Raw genomic sequence first — 10,854 nt, 5'->3', positions numbered from 1 at the left:
GTGGTTTTGGATTACCACAAACCCTTCAATCTTCACAAAACTATTGATCCAATGATAGGTAAATCAACTCTAAACTTTTCTCTAGCATACTAATATTGAGTCCATATGAAAAATAATCCATCTACCGAGTCACATGGGTACCCAGCCGCTGTGCTCGCTAGTTCTCTAAGAATATTTTTCAGATACATGGTTCATCAATATAGTAAAAACTTTTGAAGTGTCGGGTACAACCGATAGTACACCTCTAGCTACAACCGTCACTATTGTGATCTTCATATTGCAAACATTGACTTCAATGATCAACCTTTCTTTTAATTTGACAACAACATATCTTCTCTAGCTTGCTCCAACTTGCATTTCCACAACTCCTTTTCTCTATCAGTTTGTTGAGGTTCCCCAATTTCTTTATTTACTAACCTCCATAAAGCCTTCTCTCTTAGAGCATTCTTGACTGCAATCTTCCAATCTGCAAAACCACTTCCATCAAAGATAGGCAAAACTTCATTTGAAGAACCAATGTTAGCAAAAAAATCAGCCTTCAAACAAATCTAGCAATATTCCAGTAGCATAACAGCCCTGCAACCAAATATCACTCCAAAAAAAATCAGCCTTGTAAACAAACCATTTCCAGCAATATATTTTCCTTCAACAAAACCCTCTAGCAATATTTCTAGCTGAACCTCTAAATGAATCTCCAGCATAACCTGGCTAAGCTAGACTCTGATACCATATTAAAAAATAGAAAAGCAAAAGAAACATGGTGACAGAAGATAACAAAATTATTTCATTAATCTGACTGCACACAATGTGTTACAATTTCTCTCTATTTATAGAGACTTCCAACACCTATAGGTTTGTAGAGCTTCCCTGAATTCATGTTGAAAATAAACTACCTTCCTCATACATTGCAGAGGATCTGGTATTATTTTGACAGCACTAATAGTCAATGGCTGGAAGTATGACAGACTGGCAGTTTTGTTGTAACTAACCAGCCACATGGGTTTGACTACTTCTAACACATGATACTAAGAAGCTTGAGAAAGAGAGGTTTAATGATTATGAAATCGAGGGAGAAGTGATGTTACAGAAGGTGGCTCTTTTCAGCATCACGGACTATTCTGCAGCAGTTGCAGATGGGGTTTCAGAGCTGATGGGCAATAGAGTATATCTGCAGCTTGTCAGCAGCGACCAAGTTGACCCTGGTAAGTTTCAAATCAATTTAATGGTTGTGTACTTGTTTGTGAAAAAGTTCTACTCTCAACTTTTGAATTAGACTTTATGATATTATTTTTCCAATGACATTTGATGATTCACTGTCATTCATATTATGATTCGAAGTTATTCATTCATAGTATGACTCACAGCAATGATTAAATAAAATTCAGTAGTTTTCAATTAGATATTTTAATACAAGAAAAGAGGAAACTAAAATGAAAATAATAGAAAATAAAAATTTATTATTTAATGAACTTTATAATATTTTAATCAATATTGATATTCACTTAGTTTATTTCAAATATGTAAACAGATAAATAAATAAATAGAAATGATACAGATTGCTATATTTTCAACACAAGACATTTCAATGAGATTCTCCCAGTTCATTGTGTTATCAGTGCTTGTCTATTCTATAATAATTTTAATTAAAAGATCAATTAAATATATATTTTAATCTATGTTTTATAATTCCTTCTAATTTTACATTATGAAACCCTCTTTAACAAAAGAAATATAATTATCACCATTTTTTTTTAATTAATATTTGATTAATTGACTAAAAATCATATAATTTTATATTTCCTTTGAAACCCTGTTTAGCAAAAGAAATATAATTATCACCATCTTTTTTAAATAAATACTTGATCAATTTACTAAAAATCATAATTTACACAATTGGTGTGTGTAGAGACGGGATCGGGGAAAACAGTAAGCTAACCAACATATTTAAGGTGGGATTCATTCGCAGGAGCTATTTCCGGAGACAGCCGCTACAAAATCACTTTCAAATGGAACCCTTCGCTTGGTTTCCCTGGCGCCTTTCTCATTAAAAACACGCACGTGCGAGAGTTCTTTCTGAAAACACTCACCATTTTCATTCCTGGTCAAGGTCCTATCCGTTTTCACAGCAATTCCTGGATTTCCCCATCCACTCCTGATCAGAACGACCGTGTTTTTTTCGTTAATAAGGTACTAATTCCCTCTCTTCCTCAAAATTCATTCTCCTTTGATTCATTCTAACGAAAAGTATGGTGATATATTATAATCTCTTTATCGATCAGAGTTATCTTCCAGAAGAGACGCCAATAGGACTGAGGGCACTGAGGGAGTTGGATATGAAATCTCTGCGCGGTGACGGAACGGCAGAACGGAAATTGGGTGACTTGATTTATGATTATGATGTTTACAACGATCTTGGGGAGCCAGAGAAAAGTCCAGATCTGCGCAGACAAGTGCTCGGTGGGTCATAGGAATTCCTGTATCCGAGAAGATGTAGAACGGGCCGCCCACGTCTTAAAACAGGCATGTACATTTGAAATATTTGTTGAGATATTCTTTAGATTATCCAAATAGAGTAAGAATATAATGTTAATCTTTTAATGTGTGATACTAATTTAAGTAAGAGACACATAAACTTTTGCAATCCATAAAAGCACTCTGTTTTTGTCCCCTTTATCCCTAGATGATGTACTTTGATTGATTCTGAAGTTAGGGTTTTGAAAAATTTACTTCCTTCAATTTATTGCCATTGTCAATATTTGTGTTGTTTTCATTAGTAAACTGATGTACTTACATAGTCTTACTGAGTTCTATAGTTTGGTTTTCTTAAATGTTATAGTTATTTTATTTCAATTGTCTTTATATGCTTTATGTACTTTTTTTTTTTATAGTGATGTATTACAAGAAGTTACTCTGCACTCAGTTCTAGAGTTTGAGTTTTGTAATTTTTTGGTTCCTTTTTTTTATTTTTATTTTCAACTTCTTGCATGTTGTTTTCAATGGTAACCTTGTATCTATCACAAGAAGTTTAGACAAATCATTATATATAAATGGACTACTTTGCTGAGTTCTGCAATTTAGAATTTGCAAACATCTTACTTATTCTCTTTTATGTCAATTGTTAAATACTTCTATTTTGTTTTCAATAATGACTTGGTACCTCCTGTACAAAGCTTAGTCAAGTTTTCATATGTCCCATATTCTTTGCTACATTTAGTGTTTGGACATAAGGATAATTTTTAGATTGTCTATTTTACTTTAATTGCCAAAATCTTTTATACTAATTTCAATAATGACCTCCTACCTATCACAAGATTTTTTTAATCAAATCTTCAAATATAAATAATATACTTTACAATTCTAGAATTAATTTTTTTCAATAATTTTAATTGAAAGATGCTTTGTTATATTTTATTTCAATAATAACCTCTTAGCTATCAAAGAAAATATGTTCATCAAATGAACGCAAACTCTAAATTAATGCTAAAAATTTCAACATTTGAAGACTACCTAGCATTTTACTTTAAGATTTTCCTCTTCTATTATTTAGATTAATTTTTCATCTGGGTGTACCGTTGTGCGCAGCTCCCGAGTTCGAGACGCGGACAAGCACAAATTTTGTTCCCCCGGATGAAAGATTTCCCTACACTGATTTTTCTGACTTTGGCGCAAACACAATCGTCGCATTTGCCAACATGGTAATTCCCACACTTGTTAACGTCTTCGACAAAGCCTTCAATACCATCGATGAAGTCAATGAACTTTGCAGAAGGGGACCTCAAATCCCCGAGAATTCTCGCAAGATACACAAACAAAACAAAAACCCTCTCCAACTTATCCAGCGGCTCGTTGACGAGATCGAGGACGACGTTCACTTCATTAATTTCAACTGTCCCCAAATTGTGGAAGGTACGATAGGTTGAATATTTAGTTGGTCCTTTCGCTTTTATAGATTTATGGTTATAATTTTATAATTTTAGTTTTATTATGATAAGTTGTTTACGTTTAATATACTTATATAATAATAAGGCTTTTAAAATCTGATCTTGTGGAATCTCAAAACAAACGTAATCCATATAACCACACTGAAAATTATAATAATAAACACAAACTATTTTATTCATACAATATTTCAAAAACTTAGTATATCGTAGGTTTCCATTGAAGAAAACTAAATATGCATCACATATTACAAAACTCCTTTTAGTTTGTGTATTAACTGATGTACTCTTAAAAGAAAACTAATGTGAACTGATTTTCTAAGATTGTCATGACAGTGAATATAAGGGTGAACGGCCCCTAGTCTCATCTATCACTTGCCAACAGATCTCTGATCATTTGATTTGAAAATTTTTGTAATTTTCTGTATTCATATGATTAATTCATTAATATTTCAGTTTTGTGTTTCTTTGAAGATTAATCTACTCACCTCAGTTGTAAAATATGAAATCTAATATTATTAAATTAAACTAATGAGTTTTTGGGTGTTACAGCCGATAAGTACGCTTGGAGAAATGATGAGGAATTTGCACGCCAAACTCTTGCGGGTGTGAATCCACTGATAATTCAGCCTCTTCAGGTGACCCAAATTCTTTATATTATAAACCAACAAGCTAATAATATGCTAGAGTTTTGTTCATTAAATGACATGAAATTTTTACAATTTACAATTTACAATTTATTTAATGTGAGAAGTTTAAAATCTATTTCATGCTGTTTTTCAATAAGATTGTGTGAGAGCTTTCAATCAAGATAACAAAACGCCAAAAAACCAAACTAAGTAACCTACTAGGTTAAATAGTGTACTTTAGATCCTGACTGATTGAAAAGAATTGAATTGGTATTGTGTATAGGAATTTCCTCCCTATGGCAGCTTGGATGAGAAGGTGTACGGTCCGCAGAAGAGTGCCATCACAGCGCAACACATAGAAAAAAACATTGAAAGCCTTTCAGTGGATCAGGTAATTTCTCTCTTCACATATTGTTTATTAGTTTTCTGAACTGTACAGGACTGATGTAATCAGAAATTTAATGTAGGCCTTGGAATCCAAACGGCTATTTATTCTGGACTACTATGATGTCTTTACACCCTACGTGGAGCGAATTAACAAAATTTTTGACGACATTAAAACATATGCAAGCCGCACAATGTTATTCCTCAGCAAGGAAGGAATCCTAAAGCCAGTGGCCATAGAGTTGAGCTTGCCGCCAATCGATGGGAACGCAGCGATAGAAAAAAGTTCTTACACCAGGAACTCATGGCACGGAAGAAGGAGCATTGTGGCAACTAGCCAAAGCACATGCAAAATCAAATGATGCAGGCTATCATCAACTCGTCAGTCATTGGTAAATAACACTGCTATATCGATATAAATAACGACGCATATATTTTCAGAAAATGCAAGGAAATATATCTTAGAGAATATAATCTAAAATATTGATACCATAAAACAGGCATTCAAATTCATAATCAATTAAATAGTTTGAACAAAGATAACGCGAATCTGGTAACATAATCACATTTTTATTAAGTAATAAATCAATGTCTAATAAGATCTGTAAAGCGAAAAATTTTAACAGTCACAACTGGGTTGTGTTTGCAGGCTAAGGACTCATTGTGTCACAGAGCCTTTCATTATAGCCACTTGGAGACAACTAAGCAAAATGCACCCAGTATACAAATTATTGATACCCCGTTTCCTCGATACCATGGACATCAATCAAGCTGCCCGTCAGGGCTTGATCAATGCAGCAGGTATCATTGAACAAGGCTTTACCCCTGGCAGATACTCATCAGAAATGTCATCTAAAGTCTACAAAAATTGGAAATTTAACGAGCAAGGATTGCCTGTTGACCTCCTTACTAGGTAACTGAGATACCAATTTCTTTAGTTGGCTTCTTTTAAGTCTCCGTTGAGAGGCAAGTAACATTTAATTGAAGTGTTCAAAAATGTGAGAATCTAATATTTGAAAAGCTATTTTGCTAGCAAATTATATTGTCTCCTCTTGGTTTAATTCAAAAGGTCGATTAAGCTTATCATTTGCTTTAACATGTGCTGTACAGGGGAATGGTAGTTCCAGACTCAAATGCACCTCGTGGTTTGAGGCTTCTGATTGAGGACTACCCATATGCTGTTGATGGTCTTGAAATATTGTTTGCCCTAAAAATGTGGGTTTCAGAATACTTATCTCTGTATTACAAGGACGATGCTTCTGTTCGAAGAGACAAAGAATTGTAGGCATGGTGGGATGAAATAGTAAATGTGGGACATGGAGATCTGAAAGACGATCCATCCAGATGGTACAAGATGGATTCAGTGGATGAAGCAATCGAAGTGGCCACAACTATCATCTGGATTACATCTGCCCACAATGATGTGAGAAATATTAAAACAAACAAAACTCACAACCTAATCCTAAAAAAATAATTGCTCGGGAGCAACTATTACCGAGTGATAAATTTTTCTCGGTAATCAAAGAAACCAATTGGCAGGAGTGTTTACCGAGTGAGCTCGGTAAATGAAGGACACACAACTCGGTAACCAAAGGATACCGAGTGAGCTCGGTAGACAAAGAGATCACCGAGTGAACTCGGTAGACAATATGATTACCGAGTGAACTCGGTAGAAGAGTGATTACCGAGTGAACTCGGTAGAGGAAAGCACCGAGTGTACTCGGTAGCCACAAGAGAATGGAGCTCAGTAGAAGAGGGCACTGAGTGTACTCGGTAGCCACTGCAGAAAAAGACTTCTACCAAAGACAAAAAATCGAGTGCAGACTTATGACGTGAATATTTCCACCATTAAAACCAGAGACTCAAAGCTTGAAACTTTCAAATAAACTTTCCAAAAATGCAATGAATAGAAGAAGGACAACAATGGATTCAAGTATGCCTGCTTGCTTTCTATTCAACTCTGATTTAAACTATTACAAATCTGGGAGCATTCGGCTTCAACCAAAAAACCCTAATATAACCCTAAAACTTCAAACTTCATAAACTTTAAACTTGCAGCTCTAATGGCTGCATACAATAATGCCTGGAGCAATCACTACTTCAACAGGACGAATGAAAACAATAAACTATGAACTATGAACTTACAGAATGACAGGTAGAACCATGTGCAACTGCAGGCAGGACAATGATTCCTTCTGTCTCTACAACGACTGATATGCTGATCACTTTTCTCTCTGCCTTCCTCTGCTCTGCAACTTCTTCTCTATCTACTTTTTTTTTTTTTTTGGTCAAATAAATGTAAAACATTCATTTTGATATATTTGCAAAAAGTTTTCCCCCCATTTCTGAATTTCAAAATCTCACCTGCCCGTAATAAATTTTATGGTTGTTGTGCAATCCGTCAAGGGTGGTAGGTGGTCATTTGGCTCTAGAGGCAAACGTCAATATGCAATTAATATTCCAACAAATGAGGAGACGTCTGATTCCAGACAAAGGAACATGTGAATATGATGAACTCCTGAAGGATCCAGAAGCATATTTCTTGAGAACAATATCTTCTCCAATGCAGGCCACCCCTATCATGGCTATTTTGGAAATCTTGTCAAAGGATGCCAAAAATTAGGTGTATTTGGGACAATTGTAGGGATCCACGTTGAGCTGCGTAGACGATGAAGCTGTAGAAGCAGCATTCGAGAGATTTTCAGCAAGCATGATACAGATTGAGAGGAATATAATTGAGAGAAACAATAAATGTGAAGTTTATAAGAACAGGCATGGATGTTGAAAATTAAATGTCAAACGCCTATAGGTTGTCCTCCAGCCCCACGCCCATCTACCCAGTCAGGTCACCGCAGTCATCCATGAACGGCAGGCATTCATTTTTGGCAGGTGAGAATTTGAATTTGAATATTGAGAGGGAAAGGAAGAATGTGACAAAAAGGAATGTATTATTCATTCATTCAAGTGCAGAGAGTTTGCAGATCAAGCAAATCAGAGAGAAAATGCAGAGCTGACCAGAGAAGGAAAAAGGAAAGAAGTTTGTGCCTGCAGTTGCATGTGTTTCCCTATTCACTCTATAAGTTTGTTGTTGTTTGGATTTGTCCTGTTGAAGCAGTGATTGCTCCAGGCACCATTGTATGCAGCCATTAGAGTTGTAGGTTTAAAAGTTTATTGAAGTTTGAAGTATTATTAGTTTAGGGTTATTTTAGGATTTTTTGGTTAAAGCCGAATGCTCCCAGATTTTGTAATAGTTTAATGAAAGATTGAATAGAAAGCAAGCAAGCATACTTGAATCTATTGATCTTTCCTTGTATGTTGCATTTGAGAATTTTTTTTGAAAGCTTAAAGCTTTGGCTCTCTGATTTTAATCGTGAATGCATTCACTTTAGAATTTTCTAAGTTATAAACTTTAGTTGGAGTCGAGCTCACTCGGCATCCATTAGTGCCAAGCATTTCATTGTGGCCGAACATTGCCATTTTGTGCTGAGCTTACTCGGTTTCCTTGTGTTGAGCTAACTCGACACATATATTCTTCTTGTCACTAGGCACCTATCCTGACACTCGGCATCTTCATGTGTCGAGCAATTTTTTTAAGTGCCAAGTAAAACTAGCACTCAACACCTTCATGTGCCAAGCAACTTTTAAGTGCCGAGAAAAATTTTTGAGTTAGGGTTGTGAGTATTAAATTAAAATTTAATTCATATTTCTCACATGGTATCAGAGCTTTGAGGCCCCACATCCACACTGAGTCAGGGCATTTGTTTTCTTGGGATATTTATCATGGCAGGAGATGCAGGAAAGATATGGCACCAACCACCATCATTTAATGGACAAAATTATGATACATGGGTAAAGAAGATGAAAACCATTATGATTGCAAATGATTTGTGAGAGTTTGTGGTTAATGGATTCAATGATGTTTCTGACTCAACTCAGTATGCTGCTCTAACAAATGCACAAAAGACTCATTTGAAAGAGTCAAGGAGGAAGGATGGTAAGACATTAAATCTTATTGAAGCAGCAATGTCAGAGACTATATTTCCTAAGATTGCACCAACAAATTATGCAAAGGAAGCATGAGATATCCTTGAGACAAACTTCAAGGGGACTAATAAAGTATGTACTGTAAAGCTACAGAATATAAGGAGGGAGTTTGAGAACCTTCAAATGAAGGAGAATGAATCAATTGCAAACTTCAGTTCAAGGACCTCCAATTTAATTAACCAATTGAAGTCAAATGGAGAAGACTATCAAGAGGAAAGGATAGTGGAGAAGATATTGAATATTTTACCTCATAAATATGACCATTTGGTCATGACTATAGAAGAGGCAAAAGACCTCATTGTTTTGACAATGGATGAGTTAATGGGTTCTTTTCAAACCCATGAGCATAGAATCAATAGATCTATATATTCTACTTCCCAAGAGCAAGCATTCAAGGCTCAGAAAAATCCAAGAGGAAGGGGGAGAGGAAGAAATGGCTCAGGCAGGAACTCCAGAGGTAGAGGCTGAGGTAATGGAGGACAAAGAAATGCTACAGCAGAAAGCTCAGGAAGAGCAGATGGAGCAAGTAGCTCACAAAATACTTCAAGAGGAGGTAATAAAAAATACAACTCAAATAAGAGTAATGTAGAATGTGACTACTATCATAAATATGGGCATTATGCAAATGAATGCTGGAAGAAGCAGAATGATCAATCAGGACAAGCACATGTGGCTGATGTGAACATGGGAAGTGGACCCAATGCTACTGCCTTCATCATGTGTAATGTTGGTGAAGAAGGAAGCCTTGAAGTTCGGTACCTCGACAGTGGATGTAGCAACCACATGAGTGGCAATGAAACCTTGTTTTCATTCATTGACAAGAGTTTCAAATCTAAAATTAAGATGGGTAACAATGGAACCCTACCAGTTGTGGGCAAAGGATCTATTATGGTCCGCACCAAGAAAGGTGAGAAAAGGAAAATACAAAGTGTGTATTTTGCCCCTGGTATGAAGCAAAATTTGATGAGCATTGGTCAGATAATTCAAAATGGATACAAAGTGTTGATGAAGAATGACATGTGTGTCATTCATGAAAAGGATGGAAGCAAGAATTTACTTGCAGCAGTTCAAATGACAGAGAGCAGAATGTTTCCCTTTAAAATAGAGACATGTTTCTCATCTCAAGTTTGTGCTGCACCTCACACACAATCAGCTCTAAGGAGTGTGTTTGAAGACCCCTCATGGCTATGGCATCTCAAGTATGGTCATCTTGGCTATGCTAGTTTAAATTTATTGTCAAATAAAAGAATGGTAGAAGGTTTGTCACGTATAGGAAATTCATGTGACAAGTGTGAGGCTTGTATTTTGGGTAAGCATCATAGGCTTCCCTTTAATTCTGAAAATTCTAGGAGGGCTAGATATCCATTAGAGTTAGTGCATACCGACCTAGTCATTCTTATGCAAGTTACTTCCATTGGGGGGAGTACTTATTTCATGACATTCATTGATGATTTCAATCGTAGGACATGGGTGTATTTCTTAAAGAACAAATTTGAAGCATTTGATAAATTTGTAGAATTTAAAGCCCAGGCTGAAAGAGAATGTGGACATTATATCAAGGTCCTAAGATCAAATAGAGGAGGGGAGTATACCTCCAATTCTTTTATAAATTTTTGCAGGAAACATGCCATTAAGAAAGAGCTAACAGCCAACTATACACCACAACAGAATGGATTGGCTGAAAGAAAGAGTACGACCATTGTTGTAATGGCAAGGAGCATGATGAGAGAGAAAGGTCTCGCAACTGAGTTTTGGGGAGAGGCTGCGGCAATAACAGTTTACCTAATTAATAGGTATCCTACAAAGGCAATTTGTGACAGAATTCCAATGGAAGCTTGGTCATGAATAAGATGGATAGT

The 10,854-nt window shown here is 35.7% G+C and overlaps 1 protein-coding gene across 1 annotated transcript; it reads left to right on the top strand.

Moving 5' to 3' along the window:
* The first annotated feature begins 1,078 nt into the window (after window positions 1-1,078).
* LOC149576845 (putative linoleate 9S-lipoxygenase 4) lies at window positions 1,079-6,236 on the top strand. Its single transcript, XM_089795140.1, has 9 exons — window positions 1,079-1,202; window positions 1,967-2,187; window positions 2,280-2,457; window positions 3,583-3,906; window positions 4,491-4,576; window positions 4,851-4,958; window positions 5,035-5,258; window positions 5,601-5,864; window positions 6,062-6,236. Exons 1-9 carry the CDS (start codon window positions 1,079-1,081, stop codon window positions 6,234-6,236), a joined length of 1,704 nt encoding a protein of 567 aa, XP_089651266.1.
* Window positions 6,237-10,854: the final 4,618 nt, after the last annotated feature.

Source organism: Cupressus sempervirens, chromosome 1, assembly GCF_028749045.1.
Source record: "Cupressus sempervirens isolate cs-2001-9-10 chromosome 1, ASM2874904v1, whole genome shotgun sequence".
NCBI classification, from domain to species: Eukaryota; Viridiplantae; Streptophyta; class Pinopsida; order Cupressales; family Cupressaceae; genus Cupressus; species Cupressus sempervirens.
This window is presented reverse-complemented; position numbering and strand designations above follow the sequence as displayed.